The following is a 26374-nucleotide window of genomic DNA, read 5'->3' on the forward strand; positions in this document are numbered from 1 at the left end:
TCGCTCTCTAAAGATTTTTGTTCCTCCATCCGTTGTCGCTTCTTTGTCGCAGAATACGAAATAATTAGGCCCCTCGCATAAGCTTTGCATGTTTCCCACAAAACAGAGGCAGTAGTAGCTGAGGGGGTGTTGATATCCAAAAACGCTTTAAATTCTGCAGAGAAGTGAGAGGTAAATTCCTCATCCTTAAGAATAATGGTATTAAGCCTCCAGTGGCGGGACCTATGAAGCGCAGCTTTAAGATCGAGATCCATGATTACCCTAGCGTGATCTGAGATGATTATACTTGTTATGTCGCACGATACTACTGAACCTAAGTCAGTTTTCGGGAGAAAAAAGTAATCAATTCTAGTTTGGGACCTATGCGGAGCCGAAAAAAATGTGTATTGCTTATCGGAGGGGTGAGTATATCTCCAAGCATCCACAAGTCCAAACTCGTCGCATAGAGCATGAAGCGCTTTGGCCTGAGGAGAAGGAGTTGCAATGCTGTGTGGAAATCTGTCCATAAGCGGATTTAACATTAAGTTGAAATCACCACCAATAATAACGGTAGAGTTAGGAAGAAATGGGGCTAATTCCAGAAACATTTTGGTAAGAAAGGTAGTTGGGTGGGCAGGTGGAAAATAAACATTCAGTAATAAGATATTTTGGCCTTGCAAAATCCCTTTGACTATCACGTAGCGGCCCTTCAGATCCTTAACGCAATCAGTTACTACAAAAGGTACATTTTTCCTAATCAACACTGCCACTCCTCTACTTCTTGTAGTGAAGGATGAAAAAAACACTTGTCCATATAATCCTTGTTGCAACTTCAAGTGTTCATTATTATCAAGATGTGTCTCTTGTAACATAGCAACATCTACACCGTCCTTTCTTAGACAAGTAAATATCTTCCTCCTCTTAATAGGGCTGTGAACCCCTCGTACATTCCAGGTGCATATTCGCAGCCTACTCATTATTAGACTTATTCATGTATCACACAAAGCATATTGAGCCAAAGGGTTCACCACACCCTGGTTGAAAAAATAAATAAATAAAATAAAAATAAAAAAGGCATGAAAGAGCTGTGTGACGGAACATTCAAAGAACAGTGATTTGGCAACAGCCCTACTAAACATGTAGGGAAAAACCAATCTCCTCCTGCCCGTCGGGAAAGCCGAAGGGCATTGCACGCGCGTAACTCACGCCTACCCATAGACGAAAACACAGTCCGTCCGGTGCCCGATGGGGTGGAAGATTTCACCTGGTCGCTTATAAGCAGCGAGGACGAAAAAAAAGAGTCATATACGCCTAGATTCGGCAAGTACTCACACCGGTTAATTAAGGCATAGTGTGAAGAAAAGGAGTACTCCGGTGGTTACGGGGATTCAGGGCAGCGAGTCCGCGTAGGACGCAGCTGCCTCCGGTGTGTTAAATCTCTTCTCCTTGCCGTTGGCAAACAGCCTCAGTGTGGCGGGGTAGAGAAGCACATAATCCACATTCTTCTTCCTCAGGCAGCTTTTCACCTCGTCGAAAGCCTTGCGTTTCTTGGCTACCGCCGCTGAATAATCATTAAAGAAGGAGACTTTGATCCGACTTGTTGGTTGGTTCGGCTGCGTAGCCAGGCGCCGAGCTGCGGCCATCACACGTTGTTTATCAGCAAAGTTGTGAAGCTTCATAATGATGGGTCTGGCGCGCTGGCTGGGGCCCGGCCTCGGTGCTAGAGAGCGGTGAGCGCGGTCTAGTTTGATCTTCCCATTTTTAGTTGTGAGCTCGAGATAGGAGGGGAGCCATGACTCCATGAAGGCGACAACATCATTTCCCTCCGTGCCCTCGGGAAGCCCGACCAGGCGAAGGTTACATCTGCGGCTGCGGTTCTCTAAATCGTCCATGTGGTCTGCCATGTCAGTTACTTGTTTTTCGAGTCGAGCCACTTTCGCCTGCAATACACCTGCCGTGTCTTCCACGCCTGAAATCCGTATCTCGGCGTCTCCCACCTGTGTCGCCAGAGCCTGGATCCGAGACGTCTGTTCACGGATTGCGGCCAGCACAGTATCAACTTTAACATCCAATAAAGTTGTAATGCTGTCAGTTATCTTACTCAGAGCCGCAAGGATATTCGGGTCGATATCACTCCCAGTTTCCTCAGCGTCAGCGGAGATTTCTGTGTCGCTGGCGTTAGCTTCTTCAGGCTCAGCCGCCATAGGACCCACAATGTCGCTAGCTTGCACAACCGGAGCTGTCTTTTTCTTAGACCTGACGTTAGGCATTTTAGAAAAATAGTCGTCCAGACTCATTATAGAGTTACTCCCACGCACATTTGTAACGTTTCACCAGGTGAACACGTATTTTAGACGGATAATCGGGGGACCTCACCGGAGCACAGCGAGACGGGTGTTTGCGCTACGACGCCATCTTGCCAACCAACATTTCACTTGTTTTAAGCAAATCTTCACCAAAAATAAGTGTATTTTTCTAGTATTAAGGAGGTGGGTTTTTGCAGTGATTATAGAGAACATTATCGAGCCTTTGAGTTGCATCCAACAAGAGAGTTCGCAGCAGTTGATCAGAAGGAACTTGCTGACCACTATCCATTGGCTGAATACAAAGTTGGATCCCTACGAATGGTAACCTTAAAAAGATTTGTACATGTTGCTGGTAAGTTTTATTTTATATTTTTTCTTAGTGGTGACTTCAGATCTTTGACACATTTACAGTAACACAAAGCCTAGTTTATACTTCTCCACCAGGAGACCAGTACATACACTCAGGCACACTGACGGAGCTTTGATCCTTTCAAACTTCTCTGCTGCTTTGTGACTGTTTCAAAGCAATTTGCCAGGGCAGCAAGGTGGTGCATTGCTTCTTGAGACTGGCACAACTCATGTGACTCGCTATCTTTTAATCTTTCCGGGACCGATTGTTTAAAGCTTGTATTGTCAGACTTCATCAGCTAGATGTTCTTCAATCGGCTCCATGGTAGAACTCTGCTTTCTACTCTCTCTTTACCTCTTAAATCGCTGTTTTTGTGAGATGAGAAAACCGGAAGAGTGACTTTCCTGAATTGAAGTAGTTAGCTGACCAATCACAGGCTTGCGCTGTCCATGGAATTTGATATTTATCTAAAAACTTGGGCATGTCTCTGTCCGTCCTTGCTACAGGGTGCTTGCCTTGCGCAAAATGACACGGCACGTCTCTGTGCCCACACTGACGAAGAAGTATAAACTAGGCTTAAAAATTAAATTTTAGATTGGTTTTCATTAAGAAACATTAACGGGTAATTTAGTTGCAAATAAATTCCACCAAAATGAAAAGAAAAGTTGTTTGGTTTTTTTTGTTTTCCAGAATGAAAACAAGATGGCTGCAACTTTAAGAATCATTCTTGGAGAGGACAACGCATCAAAATTATCTCTTCCCAATGGGATACCCAGTTCACTAGAGTACCTTAAGGAAGAAATTAGAAGGCAATTTGGTTTGACTGGAAACTTCAGGCTTCAGTACAGAAACATTGAATTTGACAACGAGTTTGTGAACTTGACACTGCCTTCAGAAATCAAAGACAAGTCCACAGTTAAAGTTGTTTACTTGCCAGTTGAGTCGGATGTAGTCTCCCTCAATGCCACACCCCAGGAAAGAGATGACTGTTCCACCCCATGTTCTCTAGCTGATACAGACATTCTTTCTTCTGCTGAATCTACCTCATCAGATTCTTCACTGAGATCACAACCATGGCCCTTGAAATTCCAAATACCTGAGTTTAGTTATGAGGTGCAGTTTCAGTTAGAACAAGGAAACCAAGCCTTCCTTAACAATGGTACTCTTCTGCATCCAAGTACCAAACTCAAATCTGATATATTGCAAAGTCTGGCATCAGAAATGGTCAAATACAAAATCTATCCTTCCAGCGCAGAATTTGATAATGTAGCGGAGGCCTTGATAACAAAATATCCATGCTTAAAGGAGCAAGGTTCAGTCACTGGCTATTATGGATGGAAAATCAGCCTGAAATACAAAATGGCAAACTATCGAACTAGACTAAGGAACATCGGCTGCCAAGAGCTGACCATTAATTCAGTGAAAGAAAAGCGAAGTGGCATGGGTCCAGGTCCCAACCAGGTGAAGAAGCCACGGAAGGCAGAAGTCAACTTCTGTCCGGATTATCCACCAGGTGAAACTAAAGAGAGCCTTGAGGAAGAAAGGAAAGCTCTTCTACTAGAGGTCAAAAAGAAGAATAATGATCAACTAATAAAAAGAAAAATGGAAAAAACCTTTGCCTACCGAAGACAGGAAATCATCAAAGACATGCCATTCATTGCAGAGGTCAAAAACAGATGGCCTGCCCTGTTTTCAGAGACTGAGGTAATTCTTACTAACTTTGTTATTGCAAGTCATTCTTATAAGAACTTGTATTTGAATTCTATTCAATTTTATTTATATAGCACCAAATCACAACAAAAGTTGCCTCAAGGCGAAGAAGAACAAAGTACTGTAAACTGTTAATTTTAAAAGATACAAAATGTTTGACTGAAAGTTGTAACATTCTTGCATGTGGCCTCTAATCAAATTACCGTATTTCCCGGACTACAAAGCGCACCTGAATATTAGCCGCACAAGCTAAAATCAGGGGAAAATCCTGTTTTGTACATACATTAGCCGCACCTGACTAAAAGCCGCAGGTGTTTCAATGTTGACTTATCATATGTAAGAGAATATGCACAAAGGGAATTGTCAGGAAAGAGATGGCTGTTTGGAGACACGCCCCTTTTATTAATATTTTGAAAAACAAGTTATGGGTACATATTTGCATAACTTTTTAGGTATATGTACAAGTAGCGGTAATTACAAGTACGAAACATGTACTGTGCTTCATAAATGAGTAACAAATGTAGTACATAACAATAACCTACAGTACACCAGAAAAATAGATTCTCACTACCTTTTAGGCTCAGGTGCAGTGACACGGCTTTAACAAAAAGAAAAGTCAGTCATTCACCACCATCTTTCTCTTCTTCCTGCGCACTAAAACCACCAAAGTCCTCTTCTCCAGTGTCGGAAACGAACAGGCTCAGGATGGCTACTCATCCACTCTCCGCTTCTTTCCTTCGTTGTCACTTTCAAACCCAAACAAATCCTCGTTGTCAGTGTCAGAGTCGAACACCCTCTGAAGGGCCTTGGCGGTGTCCTCCTCTCCATCATGCAGTAGTCCAGCCCTTCGAAATCTGTTGGTGATCATGGATGTTTTCACACTTTTCCACGCTGTCAGATTCCACTGGTGGAGTTGAGCATAACTTGCTTTTCGCAAGTTTATCACCGCTCGTCATCCACGCCTCCTGCTGAACGCGTAGCGCTACTTTGAAGTTTGTTTTTCGCGCTACTTGTACGGCACTGTTTCCTGGCGGATGGACATGTGACCAACATACCACTCTTGAACCCCGATACTGTGTGTCTGATCACATGCCCTTCCGCCAGGCAACGTAGTGCCGTACAACAGCGGAACAAATAAAACAAATCGTCTTACGATATCACAAAAATCATGGACAATCCATAGAAAAGCCGCACCTGACTAAAAGCCGCAGGGTTCAAAGCTTGTGCAAAAAGTAGCGGCTTATAGCCCGACAATTACGGTAATAGAGAATACTCTCTAGTTGTAATTTTTAATATGTTTCAGGTTGTTGCGGAGTTCACCCGCATCACCATGGTCCCTTTGTTGTCGACTTTCATGGCCAAGCTGGACCACTACGCTGACCACCTTCTTAGAGTGTTCAAAAAGAAAGGGGGGACAGCTAAACGCAATATCAACTTAATCATGGCAGCCATGGATGGGGTATGTATTTTAGTTTACCTTGATTGAGCTCTGAAATTATTTGAATGCTTCAACTTCTGTGTCTGTCATTATTCAGAAATTTTTTTCAACTGAAATTTTGTGTATTTGAATATTTTGTGGATACATGTGAATCAGTGACATGCAGTCAAGTGAGGCACCTTAATTAGAAGTAAAATACTAACAAAAGAGAAATTCAATTTGTACACTAGATTTTAAATTTGCTTTCTGTGTGATTTCAATATTTTTATGGTCAAAATTGCCGTCATTACAGATTTTCTGTTCAAATACAAGGTAAAACGCTGAGAGGGGGCAATGATGATGCTGTGTCTCACCACGGACACACACATGCGCAATCCCTCTGCTGTTTCTCTAAATCGCCAACATACATGTTTGGTTACACATGTAATACAAATGATGACTTTCTGTAGACTACCTAATTTATTTGATGAATGTGTGTTACATGTTTAATGTTGTTGGTCATAAATGTGCTGCAAAAATGCATGGAGTGAGGCTGATGGAGGGCAGTGCTGAACCCTAAAGGCAACATGTATAAGAGGTACACGTATATGGATTCACAGTGTAATCACATTACACTGAGAGCGCCATTGACACAGTGGATAAAGCAGCGCACTTAGGGAACATAAGTAAATTTCACAAAGGACAAATTGACACCAAATCAGTCCTAAGCAATGAGACGCACCAATTTTATTTGAATGCATCTCTTATTTATAAATTAATAAATTGATGTAAAATTAATGATTTTCCTATAATTGCTTCCAAGTCATTTGACCAATTTATTTACTACACACAAAAAATGAGACACACCAAACCTAAATAAATTTTAATGCATCTTCTGTAGGGCTGGGCACTTATTGCATCGCTTATCAATATTGTGATAACACACGTCCTATGTGATTAAAATGATAGACTGCTTTCAAACCTCTAAAAAAAAAAAATATGATAATTTAGTTGAGACTATTACTTCCATTAATGTCAAACTTATCATCAATTCAACAAGATAAATAACTGCTGGTTTGTCTAAATAGCACATTTGCGAAGTTTAATTTGCAGTATTTGTGAGGCTGCATTGATAGATTTATAGGCAAAAATACTATTATGATGTTTTATTGTAACTCTTATTGTTATCTAAGGAGCTTGGAAAGAAAAGCGTCTGGACTTCTTCAAGTTGCTTGAAGACGTTTCACCTCTCATCCGAGAAGCTTCGGATGCAAAAATGAAAGCTTTCACGTAATATCAAAATTGAAAAGCTTCGATTTTTGGGTTCATATATTTGTTAATCTGACACAGAGGAGTCAGTGCCTTACCAATCATGAACCTCACTGCACGTCACTGATGTGCGTTATGAAACGTTGCTTTATCACTTACCTGGATTATGTGTTAATATTTTTGACTTTGTTTTGTAAAGAGGTTGAAAGGAACCAAAATAGGAAACTTCTCTCATATTGAGTTCTTATCTCCACCAGAATCCCAGCGTTGATGTTCGATGGGAATGCATTCTGAAAGCTGTCTGTGTCTACTTAAATGAAAAGCCAGATGACCTGTTCAAGGAATTCTTGGTAAGTTAAAAAAGGAAAACGATCAGTTATTTTCCTTTTTTTAATTTAGGATTGGAAATGGAAGGTGGACTTACTTGTTCATATGTATATGTATGCAATTAACTTATCTTTTTCTTTTATTTTTATTTAAAGGATGTGGATCTTGGAGCAAGCAGAGAAACGGAGCAGCTGACTTTGGGAGTCTATGTTGTCAGACATGAAGAAGCAGACTCTGCAGATACACCTGAGGACATTGGTGTCATCATAGAAGGATGCACTGTGCTGCAAGCTCTTAGTGATGTGCCAAAGGGTTGTGCCCTCCTGCTTGGACTAATCTACAGTCTAAATCTGAGCTACCCAAAGCACCTGAAATACACATTTGAATTTCTTCAGAAGGTGCTGATGGAGTTGGATGGGAACAACCTATCCATGAAGGTGCAGGTTCTGAAAAACAAACTGCTTGAGTGAAACAGCCTGCACTGAACTATAGAGGACACTGAACTTTAAGGTTCTCGAACCTTTCTCTTTGCACTTTATAAACTGTTGTGTTTGAATTGCCACAAGAACTTCTGCAAGGCCTTTCACTTTTCTGCGTTCTTTGTTCTTGAACTTTTACCAACATCCAACTATACTGAAAAAGACTGCTCCTAACTTTGGACTTCAGTTGAAGTTTTGAAGCAAAGGTTATTTTTCTAAATATGGACAAAAATGACACTAAAGTAATTTCTACCTGCTGTTTGCAGGGCTGTATTGTGGGCTTTTCATTGTAGCCAAATCAAGTTTAAATTAAGTCATGTTGATGTTAAAAATGTTGGAATCACAACAATTTCCAGTTTTAATCATTTCAGTTTAACGTGACATTCTGTATCTTGTCTTCCTGCACTTAAAATGCAGTTGAATATATGTAAAGATTGTTTATGAAAAAAGATCTAGAAGCATTTGAATTGCTCAAAGTGTGCTTCAAGAAGTTTTACACAAAGTCTTATTAAAGTTAGGTTAACTGAATAAACTTGTGTTCGATTTATTTAATTTACAACCTAAATAGAGTAAGTTGCAATTCTGTTAAAGTGATTTAATCCTATAGTTTCAGTAGAGCGTGTTTTGGGTGAGTAGATTTATCAGATTTACTTAAAATTTCTTGTTCAAATTAAATGTATCATACATTTTATATTTCACTAACCCAGTTGTGTGGAACCGGTTGACATAACTGGGTGGAGTAAATACAACATGTTATTTCTTAAAGTAAGTAGAGCTTGTTTTGGTTGAGTAGGTTTTATTTAGTCTTCTCAATTTAAGTCAACAAGGTTAGTTAGATCAACATTATGATATTCAGCTAATACAACATGATTCTTTTGATTTGCATTTAATTATCCAAATGTTATCAGATATAAGTACAGTACTAACAACAGTACTTGCATGCAAGTACTGTTTTCTTTTTTCAATAAAAATATTTTTTAAAAAACCCAAAAAAGATAAGTGACATATAATTCCTACAGAGGCTATATAAAGTGCTAGTGGTTGTGAGTGGTGGTTCAGTCCATGTTATGTTACCCCCATATGAAAGATGGGGGTAGCAACCATAATGTCAGCTTTTGTCCACATTCTGAAAGTTTAATGTTTTGGCCACTGGCAGAGGGTGGAGAGATGTTCAGCATGTTTCACTTCATACCTTAGTTACAAGGAGTGGTTCACTCTAAAAACTAAAACTGACATTTACTTAAAATTTTCGAGGCAACACTTTTACACTTAAAAATATTGAGTAGATTTGAAACCAGTCAAATCTGTTCAATATACTTGATCAATTGAATAACTAAAGCTTAAACATATTAATTTGAAATGAATAATTGTAGTCATTACACAAACATGAAAAAATTGAGTAAATAACACTGGTCAATGTAACTGAAATATAGATGGTCAGTTAATCCAAAATTGTGTTCCATTTACTTAATATTGTAAACTGAACGTAATCAAAATTTTACTTAGTATTAAATATGGTAAATGGCCTGTATTTGTATAGCACTTTACTTAGTACCTAAGGACCCCAAAGTGCTTTACACATCCAGTCATTCACCCATTCACACACTGGTGATGGCAGCTACATTGTAGCCACAGCCACCCTGGGGCGCACTGACAGAGGCGAGGCTGCCGGACACTGGTGCCACCAGGCCCTCTGACCACCACCAGTAGGCAACGGGTGAAGTGTCTTGCCCAAGGACACAATGATCAAGGCTGTCAGAGCCGGGGCTCGAACCAGCAACCTTCTGATTACAAAACGAACTGCCAACTCTTGAGCCACGATCACCCCCTGTAACAGGGCAGCCCTTAGCGGCTGGAAACACAGTGAGACAGACCAAGGAAAGTGTAGTGGAACAAAGTATTTATTTGCTATATGGCTCTCCTTAAAACAATTAACTTGTCGAGCTTCTTCACAACACAAAAATCCATCCTCTAATGACAACTGGCAGCCTTAAATATGTTCAGCTGTCACAGACTTAACCATTATTCCACTCTCAGGTAAATTCTTAAATCCCAACCTTCCACCACAGTATACAATATATCAATAAGAATAAATAAATACATAAATACATTTTCACATTTACATATTAATAAATACTTCACACTTTAATGTTACACCAAACCCAATATTATAAAAACCCAGAAACCCAAGCACAAAAAGATTCACCACACTCTCTTTACCAATGGTCTCTCCCGGAACCTTTAAATGGTGTCTGGACCCCCGGGGAAACATTTGCCCAAACACCTTGAAGAGGACAGGCAAGAAAGGTGAGTAATCATTAACTTACAAACACTTATTTGCACCACTTTTATCCCTAGATTTCACACACACACACACACACACACACACACTTGCATTAGTTTTCCTTATTGGTAAACCTTAATCACAATCTCAATCACCATTCTTCTCTCCTGACAGACAACCACCACATTCCTTGACGAGGAGCAGCTGTGCAGGATCTGAAATAAGGCCACCAACTGATTTTAAAATTCCCAATAAATAGTCAATAAATATTTAAACTTCTTGTGTGCAAATCCATGCTTAAAGTGCAATGCTCATAAATTGCTTGATAAGGTGCTTTTAATAAAGTGAAAGGTGTGCTCTAAAGTGCTATACAGACAATACAATATAAATAAATGCAGTAAGGGAGTCCTCTTCCTTACATTTCCTCCTCCCTCTCTTAAGCGCGAAGTGCTTCAGTCCTCTGTCATCCTAGATAAACAATCAGCAACCACATTTGACTTCCCCGGCCTATACTGGACCGTAAAGTCATAAGGCTGCAGAGACAGGTACCATCCTGCAATGCGGGCATTCGCATCCCTCATGCGGTTCAACCACTGGAGGGCACGATGATCAGTCTCCAGAGTGAAGTGACGTCCCAGAAGATAATACCTCAAGGCCTCAATAGCCCATTTCATGGCCAAGCACTCTTTCTCCACCGTCGAGTACCTCGTCTCCCTGTCGAGTAGTTTCCGACTCAGAAACACCACAGGCCTTCTTTCACCATCCACCTCTTGCTGAAGGACAGCACCAAGGCCAACTCCCGAAGCATCAGTTTGCAAGATGAATGGCTTGTTGAAGTCTGGACTGTGTAGAACTGGATGTGTGGAAACTGCTTCCTTGAGGTCTCTGAATGCTCGCTCACAGTCTTCCGTCCAACGCACTTTGTTAGGGGCTGAGCCTTTTGTGAGGTTATTAAGTACAGTGGATCGCTCTGCAAAAGAAGGTATGAATTTCTGGTACCAGCCTACTAGACCCAGAAAACCTCTCACCTTCCTTTTAGTTGTCGGAACTGGGAAGGACTGAATTGCTTCAATCTTTCCAACCTGCGGCTTTATCTTCCCAGAGCCAACTACACAGCCCAAGTACTCCACTTCTCTCTTGGCTATGGAGCACTTCTTGGGATTGATAGTCAGTCCAGCCATTCTGATGGAGTGTAGCACCTTCTGTAGGTGAATGACATGCGCTTCCCAGGACTGGCTGTACACCACCACGTCATCCAGATATGCTGCAGAGAATGCTGACACATCTCTCAGTACATGGTCCATTAATCGTTGGAATGTCGCTGGTGCACCTTGAAGACCAAATGGCATGACTTTAAATTGGTACATACCAAACGGAGTTTTGAAGGCTGTCAGCTCTCTTGCTTCTGGTGCCAAAGCCACTTGCCAGTATCCTTTACACAAATCAAGTGTTGTAATGTACGTTGCTGATCCAACTCTCTCCAGCAGGTCATCCACCCTGGGCATTGGGTAGGGATCAAACTTGGATACTGCATTCAAATATCTGAAATCAATACAGAATCTCAGGGTGTCATCTTTCTTTGGTACCAAAACAATCGGGCTGCACCACTCACTACTTGACACCTCAATGATTCCCAGGTCCAACATCAGTTTTATTTCTTTCTGCAGCACTGGCACCAACCGTTCTGGAATTCTGTAGCTCTTTTGTCGAACGGGTGCATCCTCCTTCACCCGTATCTTATGCTGAACCAGTGATGTGAAACCTGGTGTTTCTCGAAAGAGCTGTGGGTCCACGAGTGGTTTTATATCAGCCTGCTCAGTAGGAGACAAATGAGAAAGGTCAACTGAAGCACAAACTTGAATGTTAGTTGGAAAGAACTTCTCAGTCACCTCCTCATCCTTAACTGAACGCACCAGTAACTGATAGACCGGCTCTTGTCGGCTGTGGAATTCCTTCAACAAGTTCACGTGAAATGTCTGATATTTTTTAACTCTTTCTGGCATATTCAGCTCATAAGTGACTTTACTCACTTGTCTGACGATCTCGTATGGTCCATGCCATTTTGTCAGCAACTTGTTATCGCTGGTGGGAAGCAATAACAGTACTTTCTGACCTGGAAGGAAGACCCTATCCCTGGCCTTCTGATCATACCAAGTCTTTTGATGTTTTTGTGCAGCTTTCATGTTGTCTTGCATCAATGATGCCATTTTCTCCAACCTCTCTCTCATGGTGATGACGTAAGCTGCGATGTTTTCGCCTTCTGCTTTGGATTCCTCCCAGCAGTCCTTAAGCAGATCCAGGGGGCCTCTCACTTGGCGACCGTATAAAAGTTCAAAAGGCGAGAAGCCAGTGGAAACCTGCGGGACCTCCCGGTAGGCGAACAGAAGGTATGGCAGCCATTGATCCCAGTCAGCACCTGTGTCAGAGACAAACTTGCGCAGCATACTTTTGAGAGTCTGGTTGTATCTCTCCACTAGCCCGTCCGTTTGGGGGTGATACGGGGTGGTCTTAAGTCCCTTTATCCCTAACAGCTTATAAACCTGCTGCAAAAACTTTGATAGAAAGTTCGTTCCACAATCCGTCAGAATTTCTCTTGGTATGCCTACCCTAGAGAAAAGCTGCAGAAGACGATTAGCAATGTGACGAGCTTTAATTGATCTGAGTGGGAAGGCCTCAGGAAACCGTGTTGCATAGTCACATATGACTAATATGTAGCGATGACCTGTGGAGCTCCTCTCTAAAGGGCCCACGATATCCATGCCTAGCCTCTCAAACGGTGTTTCAATAATTGGCAGCGGTTGCAACTGGGCTCGTGCTACTCCTTTACCTGAGGTCAACTGACATTTTTCACAGGAACGGCAAAACTCAGAAACCTGGACATACATCCCTGGCCAAACAAAACGGCTGCTGATCCTATTCAGTGTTTTGTGAAAAGCCATATGACCTGCCCATGGAATTGAATGACCCAAATCCATAACTTTGTCTCTGAACTGTTGTGGGAGTGCCACAGCTTCGCACTTCCCCTTTCTCTGGTACAAGATGCCTCCTTTAATCAAGTAAACAGTGTCTGCAAGACAGCTTACCTGACCTTGACTAGCCCCCTCTACCTCGGTTACCTTCTCAAACCAGGGTTTTAGAGTAGGGTCGCTTCTTTGGAGTGCACCTAAATCTGAGGGAACATCAAACTCAAGTTGGTTATTTGGCTTAGGGAACAATGCTGTACCTTTTCCCCCTGAGCCTTTGAACTTTTCTCGTCTTTTCTGAGCCCTAGACTTCCTAATCTTCCCTGGCTCCGTTTCGAGAGACTCCTCAAAAAAGGGTAGTTCTTGCATCATTTCCTTTGCACTTTGTGCTCTTGTGACTACATGACAGGATTTAAATGGCTCAACTGTCATATCTAGAGGAAGTGAGCTTCCAGATTCATCACCTAAGCCTTGAATGTCTTTCTCAGCACTCACTTGAGGGTCATAATCCGACTGATCTATTAGATCAAAAAGAGTGGGGATGTCATTACCAAGTATCACTGAATATGGCAAACTGGGAACAACAGCTACCACTAACAAGTAGGTTTGACCTCCTACTGTCAGGTAAACCTCAGCAGTGGGGTACCTGTGTTCGTCTCCATGCACACAACTTATTGTAGCCCCAACCCCACTTAGCTTTTCTCCTGAAATTATGCTAGAGTGTACAAGAGTTTGGAAGCACCTAGAGTCAAGCAAAGCTTCCTCTTTACGCCCATTAATTAAAACAGGGACAGTACAAGCTTTCTTTCCTACTGGCTCTGTGGCTGGTCTTGGAACTGCACATAAAAGAGATGGTTTTGACTTAAGTGCAGGGCAAAATTGTTGTGTATGGCCAAAGTTATGACAGTGATAACATTTAATATCCTGAACTGAAGACTTAAAGGATTTCTTCACATTGTGAGGTCTATGGGAAGGGAGCTGCCTAGAACTAGAAAGATTTCTAGCCTGAACTTGACCAGAACCCTGTTCACCCCCAATGGACTTACTTGGTTGGGCGTAGTGGGTCTCCCGGCTGAAGTAGGTGCTCTTGCTTCCTTTTCTGGCTGAAGTGAAAACCTCTGCGAGGCTAGCTGCTTCCTTTGCAGTCTTCGGGTCATGCTCACGTATCCAAATCTCCAGCTCTGGATTAACCATTCTCAAAAACTGCTCCAGAATTATCTGCTCAGATATTTCTTCTACAGTTGATTTTTCAGGTTTAATCCATCTTGAAAACAGGTCTTTCAATCTTACATAAAGTTCACGTGGCGTCTCACCTGGCTCCACTTTCAGAGATCTGAAGCGGCGTCTGTAGGTGTCAGCAGTGATCTCATATTTTGCCAGAATTGCCTCTTTCACCTTATCATAATTCTCAGAGTCTGTTAAATCCATAAGAATGTAGGCTGTGCGGGCTCTACCTGTCAACAGGGGAACCAGACGAATAGCCCACTCATCTCTGGGCCATCGACACACGTTTGCCATTCTTTCAAACGTAGTCAGAAAATGTTCAATGTCATCTTCTGGTGACAGAGGAAAAAGTTTTGGTTCAATTAAAGACCTGGACCCACTGGCCACTGGAATGTCTTCACCATTGAATCCAAGTTCTTGTTCTTCAGATGTTGTAGGGGGCGCTGGCGCCTCTGGTGGGTCAGGCTTATCAGTTACAGCGTTAACTTGTAGCTGGATTTGCTGAAATTGATGCTGCATGCCTTTCCACCTTTGCTCCTGACGTGACAAATCCTTCTCCCACTTTTGGTCTCTGGCTGCTTGAGACCGCATAAGAGATTTCACTAGTGATGGGACGTTCTGTATCGAGGCTTCGGAGCGTGTGTCGAGTAATGGAGGGGGCGTTTCCGCGAAGCGCGTATCGAGGCTTGCTTCATTTATGGGAGGAGCTGAAAATGATGACGTCCGAAGCCTCGCTGCCCGGCTGTACCACGTGACTGGTTCATGAAGTGGTTCGAACTTTGCCGCGAGATATGACAGCGATATAAACCCCTCAGACTTCATTCAAAAATGTGGGTGTTTGATGGAGAGTTGCGGTTAGTGAGAGTTTGGAGACCGTTTGGAGGTTTATGAGAGTGAGGAGAGAAAGTCAGGAGAGAATGGAGCCAGCTAAGAAGAGGAGGATGTCCTCCCCTGTGTGGGAACATTTTGATTTTATTCCTCCCAACAAGGTATGTAAATTTCTACAGAAGATGTATTGTCATGATACTGATGGTGCAATACAATTTATGTTGAGCTGTCTTGACTTTTGTACAAGGTGAAGTGTTTGCTATGTGCCAGGGAGCTGGGATATAACAACAACACCTCATCCATGCTTAGGCACTACAGAGCTTTGCATGAGAATAAGAGGAACACCGATTGTGGAGCAAGACCAGGTGAGCCATCAAATGCAATGATAATATAGCATGCAGTAATGTTACTAAATGATATAACAATATTATACAACTGTTATAAGTTACGTGTGTGATATTTATATTTGTGCTTTGTCTTTATTGTCTTTCCTCAGGAGAACAATCTCAAATAGATGAAGACCTGGTTAGTATGGTGATTGAGGACTCCCAGCCATTTAGCATTGTGGAGGACAAAGGATTCAAAAGATTTGTTAAATCATTAAATCCCAGCTATGTTCTCCCCACTAAAAAGGTCATAAAAGCAGTGAAAATTTAGTTTTTACAGAATAAAATGTGAACAGGCAGGACTGAGGCTCAAAGCCTCAGTGTGTAGCTGTCCATACCTCAACGTTACAAAAGCACAACTACTGTCCACACCCCAACCACACCTCACCTCACAGTAAATGATCATTTCCATTTCAAGCATTTCCAAATAATCATTTCCCATACTGCCACTATAAATATACACAGTATACTGCCATCACTACAATATACATGTTTTACACACTCCTTTTGTTGTTGACATTTACAGGCTGTGTGCAAAATGCCACACTCTTCAAATTCATGCCAGCTATTATTTTTACGTCCAGTAGGTGTCCTGCTAGAGCAAATGAAGCTTCATGAAGCTTCGCGTTGGGGTGAACCAATTGGATGAAAAGCTTCAGTGCTTCATGGGGCTTCATCTGCCCATCACTAGATTTCACCAACCCTGTCAACTCCTCCAATTTGTTCTCAGGGCTTGTTGCTGCCATGGCCTCTAGCTCAGATGAAGCTCCAACTCCTTCATCAGGCTGCTCCTCTTGGCCTGGCTTTCTTCCACCTCTTGTCATCATCTTCTCACGGTGGCATGAGTGACACACTCCTGACACCACTTGTAACAGGGCAGCCCTTAGCGGCTGTGAGACAGACCAAGGAAAGTGTAGTGGAACAAAGTATTTATTTGCTATATGGCTCTCCTTAAAACAATTAACTTGTCGAGCTTCTTCACAGCACAAAAATCCATCCTCTAATGACAACTGGCAGCCTTAAATATGTTCAGCTGTCACAGACTTAACCATTATTCCACTCTCAGGTAAATTCTTAAATCCCAACCTTCCACCACAGTATACAATATATCAATAAGAATAAATAAATACATAAATACATTTTCACATTTACATATTAATAAATACTTCACACTTTAATGTTACACCAAACCCAATATTATAAAAACCCAGAAACCCAAGCACAAAAAGATTCACCACACTCTCTTTACCAATGGTCTCTCCCGGAACCTTTAAATGGTGTCTGGACCCCCGGGGAAACATTTGCCCAAACACCTTGAAGAGGACACAGGCAAGAAAGGTGAGTAATCATTAACTTACAAACACTTATTTGCACCACTTTTATCCCTAGATTTCACACACACACATTTGCATTAGTTTTCCTTATTGGTAAACCTTAATCACAATCTCAATCACCATTCTTCTCTCCTGACAGACAACCACCACATTCCTTGACGAGGAGCAGCTGTGCAGGATCTGAAATAAGGCCACCAACTGATTTTAAAATTCCCAATAAATAGTCAATAAATATTTAAACTTCTTGTGTGCAAATCCATGCTTAAAGTGCAATGCTCATAAATTGCTTGATAAGGTGCTTTTAATAAAGTGAAAGGTGTGCTCTAAAGTGCTATACAGACAATACAATATAAATAAATGCAGTAAGGGAGTCCTCTTCCTTACACCCCCTAACATTCAAACATGAATGTTATTGTATTTCACTGGTAGTCTAAGTCTAAAAAAACCAAACAAACTAATATGTAGTTGTGTGTTTCATAATACATGTATGAAAAATGACCACATGTTAACATTTTTCCAAATGAAAAATTTATTTTCATAAACATGACAACTCGAAATAAACAGGCACTACAAAGAATTAAAAATCCAGTGAAGCGGTGCAGGAGGGAAACCTGGCGGCGTCCTCGCCTTCCTCTCCGCGTTCTGCGCCCCGGTGCGCTAAAGAAAGGGAGGCAGTGGCAGTCAGTACTCTTTTAGGCAGCTTTCATTCATTAAAAGGGGACAAGTCAAAAGACTTACCCCGGGTGGGCAGAGCTCTTAACTCTGCCCGCCGCTTCTTTGTAACCGCCAATCGGCACCAGCCCGCCTCGCCGCCTCTAATTTCCCGCAGACGCGTAATCTGGCCTCCTGTTGCTGCAGCAGTCGGACTGCTCGCGCCGCGTCCCTGGTTGCTGGTGCTGTATCCTCCTCTCTCCCTGAACGCCAAGCTTCACCAGTCCCATGTGTCACTGAGCACTCTCTGTAAATTACCACTCGCTCCTTTCCTCTCAGGTGTGTTCAATTAGTAAAACAGGAAAAGGGCGGAGTCTCTCCAGGACAAATTGACAGATGCAACCAAAACATGCAGGATAAATAAAACACTCCACAAGATATAACCAAAACATGCAATATAAAAAATAAATAAGCACACTTCACATTAAAACACAGCAAAGTAAAACAACATCCATCCTTCCCTGGATGACAATAACAAAAGATATTTCCTTTGATTCTGCTAAGTAGCAGGAGATTGAGAGCTGGCAAAGTAATGGTGTGTTTGATGAAGTGAATGTCAGATGGAATAGACAGTGCTGTCTTCCTGGCAACACTTTTTTCTGAGCTTACAACTGGTAACACTGGTCTGAATGCTCTTCCGTTGATCTGTGTGACTGACAATCATTCCTTGTTTGATGCACTCAAGTCCACTAAGCAGGTTACAGAGAAGAGACTGAGGCTAGAAATAAGCAGCATTAAAGAGCTTATACAAGCCAAGAAAATCAGACAGGTTTGTTGGTCAGATTCCAAAATCCCAACTTGCTGATTGTCTAACAAAAAAGGGAGTTTCACCTTTAACCCTTCTAAAAGCACTACATGAAGGACTCTGGATACTGTGATCCCTTGTTTACTAAGTTTTCTTTGCATTAAAATGCACTATTGTTTATTGTGTGCAATGATAGTATGCTTTAAGTAAAGCAAGCACATTGAAATGTTGTTTTTGTTTTGTTTATATATCTATATGTATACAAATGTTTGCAGGGGGTGTTTATACTTTTATTTTTTATTTTTCTAAAAGAAAGAGGGAGATTGTTAACTTGTTATTTTCTGTTATATCGCGAGATACTGCGGAGAGTTTTAGTTGTGAGTGAGCGGTAAAACATGGCATAAGGAATAAAGCGCTTGGATGAGACTACGACATTGTGTCTTTTGATTTAACAACATGATGACTCCAGTTGTGATGGCGGCCTCATGAATGCCAGCAGTCTCTCCCCTGGCATTGCTCAGCGTCCCGGGGATACAGGCGTCCCCTTGCTGGCTCTGTGGAGATTATTGCTTCGTCTAACAGGGTAAGGATATTACACCACCCTGTGAGCTTATTTCCCCCAAGACTCCTGAATCACATTTCCAACTACCTCACTGGAATATTTTGTAAACCGCGTCGTTGGGAATTCTCCCCAAGAGAGCAGCGGCGTCGTTAGCATAACACGGTGGAAATCCAAACCACAGCGGTGAGGAAGAGGATGAGCACGTCTAACCTCACCCCCTAAACCTCCAACCACAACACTGATGTAGCTCCACCCGCTACTAACAGCTTACTGTATTTTTCCACACTATAAGGCGCACTTAAAGTCCTTCAATTTTCTCAAAAATCAACAGTGTGCCTTATGATCTGGTGAGCCTGAAGTATGAATTCTGGTTGTTCTTACTAACCTCGAACCAATTGTACTGTAGTTTTCTCTGGTCCCCTCCCCAATCAGACCAGGAGTGACATGTTTAGCCGCTTGTTCTCCTTAAATTGCTGGCTGTCTGAGTGGTGTCCCAGAAAGGATGTGGGCTTCATAGATAATTGGCAAACCTTCTGGAGGAAACCTGGTCTTGTTAGGAGAGACATCATCCATCCCACTTTGGATGGAGCAGCTCTCATTTCTAGAAATATGGACAAATTTATTAAACCCCCCAAAATATGACTATCCAGAGTTGGGACCAGGAAGCAGAGTTGCAGTCTGACACGCCTCTCTGCAGCTTCTCTCCTCCTGCTACCCCCCCAAAAACCCATCTCCACAGAGACTGTGTCAGCTCCCAAAAACACAAACTAAAAACCAGCAACAAACAACTTAAACATAAACAATTACAAAGAAAGAACAATACAGTATCCACATCTGAACCTAAGAGTAAAACAGTGAAATGTGGATTATTAAATATTAGGTCTCTCTCCTCCAAGTCTCTGTTAGTACATGACTTAATAATTGATCAACAAATTGATTTACTCTGCCTTACAGAAACCTGGTTGCAGCAGGATGATTATGTTAGTTTAAATGAATCAACACCCCCGAGTCATTCTAATTACCAGAAATCTCGAAGCACAGGCTGAGGGGGCGGTGTGGCAGCAATTTTTCACACCAGCCTATTAATTAATGAAAGACCAAGACAGACTTTTAATTCATCTGAAAGCCTGATGCTTAGCCTCGTCCACCCCAGCTGTAAAACTCAGAAACCAGTCTTACTTGTTATCATCTATCGTCCACCTGGGCCTTACACAGAGTTTCTGTCTGATTTCTCAGACTTTTTATCTAATTTAGTTCTGAGCTCAGATAAAATAATTATTGTGGGTGATTTTAACATCCATGTAGATGCTAAAAGTGACAGCCTCAACATGGCATTTAATCTGTTATTAGACTCAATTGGTTTCTCTCAAAATGTAAAAGAACCCACCCACCACTTTAATCACACTCTAGATCTTGTTTTAACATATGGCATAGAAACTGAACATTTAACAGTGTTTCCTGAAAACCCTCTCCTGTCTGATCATTTCCTGATAACATTTACTTTTACAATAATTGATTACACAGCAGTGGGGAGCAGACTTTATTACAGTAGATGTCTTTCTGAAAGTGCTGTAACTAAGTTTAAGAATATAATCAACCCACTGTTATCATCTTCAATGCTCATAGAGCAGAGCAGCTATCTGAACGCAACAGAGATCGATTATCTTGTTAATAATTTTACCTCCTCACTACGTACGACTCTGGATACTGTAGCTCCTGTGAAAACTAAGGTCTCTAATCAGAAGTGCCTGACTCCGTGGTATAATTCTCAAACACGTAGCCTAAAGCAGATGACTCATAAGCTGGAGAGGAAATGGTGTGTCACAAATTTAGAGGATCATTATTTAGCCTGGAGAAATAGTTTGCTGCTTTATAAGAAAGCCCTCTGCAGCCCCCTCTAGCTTCTGCTCGGTGGCTACTGGGTGACGCCTCGTCTGGGGATCCTCAGCCCTTCCCATGAGGGTGGCACGGATGCCCCTCTGGTGGTCCTCCTTGGGCTCTCGCACTCTGGGGCCTCTAGATGTCTGGGGCCTGGATCTCCTCCATGCCTGCTTCATGCCCTGGGGGACGGGGCTATGGCTCTCTACATCCTCTTGCAGACCATTACATGTGGAAACCATTTGAATACAAGCGTATGGGCTCAAAATGTGGTCATAAATATTTTGTACTTGTAAATCGGTTTTGTACTTGTAAAAAAGATTTGTATGTGTAAAAAAGATTTGTGTGTGTGTAAAAAAGATTTGTGTGTGGACTTAGCCAAAAAAAACCTGCAAGTTACAACTACGAATTTTGACCCTATTTTTCTTCCTTTCATCTGATTGGTCAATGTCATGTCAATCACAAATGTAACAATCCAATCAGAGAACAGATGGGTTTGGCTGTCGGAGGGGCGCTTTTGTTGAACTGCAGGTCTTTGAAGGGAATAAATGCCCTTTTACATGCCAACCCAGCGTTTTCCTTCATCACCACGAAGGAAAACAGTCTGTGGTCGTCCGAGTTTGGTGATTTTTGTGTCACAGGACTACGTGTTTAATACAGCCTTTTCAACAGCGCTGTGGACGCGGGGGGGGGGCAGTGTTTTGGAAATGACAGTCTTCATTACAAAGCTTTCTTCGTTATGAATTAGCATAGATGTTTTTATTGAACATTTGAAGAACTAGTAAAAAAACCCCACAAACTCTTGTAGTTCACATAAAGTCAGAGATAGAAAAGACAAGGAGCAGGTGCATCTAGTACAGGTAGAGCTGCTGCAAAAACCCACAGAGCCCAGCAGCCAGCAACAAATTCTGGATCCTTTGCTTTTAGTTAGCAATTAGCATTAGCAGCACATCCTGCGTCCGATGTGAAAGGACTTTTATGCTGCGCACTGTGACTCACAGCAATGGTCCCGGGTCAGCCCTGACGTTGTGTTAAACTAATCCTAAAGTAATAATGGTATTTCTAACCACTGATATACCACAACTTTTTCCTTTCAATAGCTACTGAAAGTTAGGGGACCTAGCTGCTATCAGATATTTATATAGAGATTACCCTTCAAGGACCTGCAGTTCAAAAAAGCGCCCCTCCGACAGCCAAACCCATCTGTTCTCTGATTGGATTGTTTAATTTGTGATTGACATGACATTGACCAATCAGCTTAAAGGAAGAAAAATAGGGTCAAAATTCGTACTTGTAACTTGCAGGGGTTTTTTTGGGCTAAGTCCACACACAAATCTTTTTTACACATACAAATCTTTTTTACGCACGTACAAATCTTTTTTACACATACAAATCTTTTTTACGCACACACAAATCTTTTTTACACATACAAATCTTTTTTACGCACACACAAATCTTTTTTACACATACAAATCTTTTTTACGCACACACAAATCTTTTTTACACATACAAATCTTTTTTACGCACACACAAATCTTTTTTACACATACAAATCTTTTTTACACATACAAATCTTTTTTACGCACGCACAAATCTTTTTTACACATACAAATCTTTTTTACACATACAAATCTTTTTTACGCACGCACAAATTTTTTTTACACATACAAATCTTTTTTACAAGTACAAAATCGATTTACAAGTACAAAATATTTATGACCACATTTTGAGCCCATACAAGCGCGCTGATCCACACAGGTGTGCACATGGGTGTTCACTGTTCGTAGACCTAAATTACACCTTTTTGCTTGTTTTCTATTCTTTCTCTCAACAGGTGATCCAGGAGATTCCCCCCCCCCCCCTTTCTCACTGTCCCTCTCCGCTTCTGTTTTTCTTTTCCTTCCTCTTTCTTTCTCCCTTTCCTATCCCTCACTCATGTCTGTCCCGTCTGTAACAACTGAAAATAAAATAAAATAATCAATAAAAACAAAGGTCGATCAAATGGACCAATACGGCAATGCCACGATGATCCATTTGGCAAAATAAATCCATTGGGTACCCTTGTTGGTCTTCAGACAACAATTCTGGCTAAAGAACCAAATGGGACAGGCAAAAAGAAAAAAGAAAAAAAAGAAAGCCCTCCGCAGGAGGAACATCTTACTATTCGTCAATGATTGAAGAAAATAAGAACAACCCCAGGTTTCTCTTCAGCACTGTAGCCAGGCTGACAAAAAGTCAGAGCTCTTTTGAGCCAACAATCCCTTTAACGTTAACTAGTAATGACTTCATGAACTTCTTCACAAGTAAAATTTTTATCATTAGAGAAAAAATTACCATTAATCATCTCACAGATGTAATATTATCTACAGCTACTTTCAGTACCATTGATATTCATTTAGGCTCTTTTTGTCCAACTGATCTTTCTGAGTTAACTTCAATAATTACTTCCTCCAAACCATCAACGTGTCTTTTAGACCCCATTCCTACAAAACTGCTCAAAGAAGTCCTGCCATTAATAAATTCTTTGATCTTAAATATGATCAACCTATCTCCAATAATCCGCTATGTACCACAGGCCTTCAAGCTGGCTGTAGTTAAACCTTTACTCAAAAAGCCATCTCTAGACCCAGCAGTCTTAGCTAATTATAGGCGAATCGCTAACCTTCCTTTCATATCAAAAATCCTTGAAAGAGTAGTTGTCAAACAGCTAACAGATCATCTATGAAGGCAGATAACACACACCAATTAGTTAAACTGTAGGAATGTCTTAAAGACATAAAGACCTGGATGGCCGCTAACTTTCTGCTTCTTAATTCAGATAAAACTGAGGTTATTTTACTCGGCCCTGAAAATCTTAGAAATATGGTATCTAACCAGACTCTTACTCTGGATGGCATTACCTTGGCCTCCAGTAACGCTGTGAGGAACCTTGGAGTCATTTTTGACCAGGATATGTCCTTCAATGCACATATTAAACAAATATGTAAGACTGCGTTCTTCCATTTGCGCAACATCTCTAAAATTAGAAATATCCTGTCTCAGAGTGACGCTGAAAAACTAGTTCATGCATTTATTACTTCCAGGCTGGACTACTGTAATTCATTATTATCAGGATGTCCAAAAAACTCACTAAAAAGCCTTCAGTTAATCCAAAATGCTGCAGCAAGAGTACTGACAGGGACTAGAAAGAGAGAGCATATTTCTCCTGTTTTGGCTTCCCTTCATTGGCTTCCTGTTAAATCCAGAATTGAATTCAAAATCCTGCTCCTCACATACAAGGTCTTAAATAATCAGGCCCCATCTTATCTTAATGACCTTGTAGTACCATATCACCCTATTAGAGCACTTCGCTCTCGCTCTGCAGGCTTACTTGTTGTTCCTAGAGTATTTAAAAGTAGAATGGGAGGCAGAGCCTTCAGTTTTCAGGCCCCTCTTCTGTGGAACCAGCTTCCAGTTTGGATTCGGGAGACAGACACTATCTCTACTTTTAAGATTAGGCTTAAAACTTTCCTTTTTGCTAAACATATAGTTAGGGCTGGACCAGGTGACCCTGAATCCTCCCTTAGTTATGCTGCAATACACGTAGGCTGCCAAGGATTCTCATGATCTTTGTTTCGCATAATGCGCCTTATAATCCAGTGCACCTTATAGTCCGAAAAATACGGTACACTAGTTTTAGAAGGATTTTCGTGGAACATGTTTATTTTGACTGAGTGTTTCATAATAAACAACTAACAATGTTTATGGGACCTGAGAAACACAGCCAAACATGCTGAGACACCATGGAGGTTTGGACATGGTTTTAAAAAGCTTCACTTTATTTTCATATTGAATACAGCAAATACTCAAAGCTGAAGGAAGCCGTTCGTGTAAACGAATGCCTCTTTCCTCAGACTCTTTCTGACAGGTGGACGTGTCCTAACCCTAGCCCTGACCATCTCAGTGTCTCTCAGTAGACCCATTACATCTGAGCACACTGCTGGACTTCTTCAGCTCAAGTGTGGCTGTCAGTGAAGATCCACAGGTTACAGACGCTGCATACGTCCTGAGATTCATCATTCCTTTGCTTACAGTCAGCTCTGATACAAATCGTTTTGTTTGTTACTAAACATGAAATGATTCACATTTAAATTAGAGCTGGACAGATAATAAATACAGGGAGTGCAGAATTATTAGGCAAATGAGTATTTTGTCCACATCATCCTCTTCATGCATGTTGTCTTACTCCAAGCTGTATAGGCTCGAAAGCCTACTACCAATTAAGCATATTAGGTGATGTGCATCTCTGTAATGAGAAGGGGTGTGGTCTAATGACATCAACACCCTATATCAGGTGTGCATAATTCTTAGGCAACGTCCTTTCCTTTGGCAAAATGGGTCAAAAGAAGGACTTGACAGGCTCAGAAAAGTCAAAAATAGTGAGATATCTTGCAGAGGGATGCAGCAGTCTCAAAATTGCAAAGCTTCTGAAGCGTGATCATCGAACAATCAAGAGTTTCATTCAAAATAGTCAACAGGGTCGCAAGAAGCGTGTGGAAAAACCAAGGCGCAAAATAACTGCCCATGAACTGAGAAAAGTCAAGCGTGCAGCTGCCAAGATGCCACTTGCCACCAGTTTGGCCATATTTCAGAGCTGCAACATCACTGGAGTGCCCAAAAGCACAAGGTGTGCAATACTCAGAGACATGGCCAAGGTAAGAAAGGCTGAAAGACGACCACCACTGAACAAGACACACAAGCTGAAACGTCAAGACTGGGCCAAGAAATATCTCAAGACTGGTTTTTCTAAGGTTTTATGGACTGATGAAATGAGAGTGAGTCTTGATGGGCCAGATGGATGGGCCCGTGGCTGGATTGGTAAAGGGCAGAGAGCTCCAGTCCGACTCAGACGCCAGCAAGGTGGAGGGGGAGTACTGGTTTGGGCTGGTATCATCAAAGATGAGCTTGTGGGGCCTTTTCGGGTTGAGGATGGAGTCAAGCTCAACTCCCAGTCCTACTGCCAGTTTCTGGAAGACACCTTCTTCAAGCAGTGGTACAGGAAGAAGTCTGCATCCTTCAAGAAAAACATGATTTTCATGCAGGACAATGCTCCATCACACGCGTCCAAGTACTCCACAGCGTGGCTGGCAAGAAAGGGTATAAAAGAAGAAAAACTAATGACATGGCCACCTTGTTCACCTGATCTGAACCCCATTGAGAACCTGTGGTCCATCATCAAATGTGAGATTTACAAGGAGGGAAAACAGTACACCTCTCTGAACAGTGTCTGGGAGGCTGTGGTTGCTGCTGCACGCAATGTTGATGGTGAACAGATCAAAACACTGACAGAATCCATGGATGGCAGGCTTTTGAGTGTCCTTGCAAAGAAAGGTGGCTATATTGGTCGCTGCTTTGTTTTTGTTTTGTTTTTGAATGTCAGAAATGTATATTTGTGAATGTGGAGATGTTATATTGGTGTCACTGGTAAAAATAAATAATTGAAATGGGTATATATTTGTTTTTTGTTAAGTTTCCTAATAATTATGCACAGTAATAGTCACCTGCACACACAGATATCCCCCTAAAATAGCTAAAACTAAAAACAAACTAAAAACTACTTCCAAAAACATTCAGCTTTGATATT

At 41.6% G+C, this 26374-nt stretch overlaps 1 protein-coding gene across 2 annotated transcripts; it reads left to right on the plus strand.

The window, feature by feature from the left end:
- The first annotated feature begins 4281 nt into the window (after nt 1–4281).
- LOC147313254 (uncharacterized) lies at nt 4282–8069 on the plus strand. 2 transcript variants are annotated; one of them, XM_086264116.1, is made up of 4 exons: nt 4282–4338; nt 5648–5803; nt 7288–7380; nt 7513–8069. In XM_086264116.1, exons 1-4 carry the CDS (start codon nt 4282–4284, stop codon nt 7825–7827), a joined length of 621 nt encoding a protein of 206 aa, XP_086120242.1. In that variant the 3' UTR covers nt 7828–8069. The 2 variants fall into 2 exon arrangements, with proteins under 2 accessions (XP_086120242.1, XP_086120243.1); XM_086264117.1 differs by lacking the exon at nt 7288–7380.
- Nucleotides 8070–26374: the final 18305 nt, after the last annotated feature.

The sequence above is a fragment of the Aulonocara sp. 'chitande type north' Nkhata Bay genome, linkage group LG15, assembly GCF_057382095.1.
Source record: "Aulonocara sp. 'chitande type north' Nkhata Bay isolate Kocher_YH1m ecotype deep benthic linkage group LG15, A_spYH_male_GT1.1, whole genome shotgun sequence".
Taxonomy (NCBI): Eukaryota; Metazoa; Chordata; class Actinopteri; order Cichliformes; family Cichlidae; genus Aulonocara; species Aulonocara sp. 'chitande type north' Nkhata Bay.

Coding starts and splice junctions, on each gene's coding strand:
- LOC147313254 (XM_086264116.1), top strand. CDS start 4,282: ATGCCATTCATTGCAGAGGTCAAAAACAGATGGCCTGCCCTGTTTTCA. Junction 5,804..7,287: donor TCATGGCAGCCATGGATGGG/GTATGTATTTTA, acceptor TATCTCCACCAG/AATCCCAGCGTTGATGTTCG. Junction 7,381..7,512: donor ACCTGTTCAAGGAATTCTTG/GTAAGTTAAAAA, acceptor TTTTATTTAAAG/GATGTGGATCTTGGAGCAAG.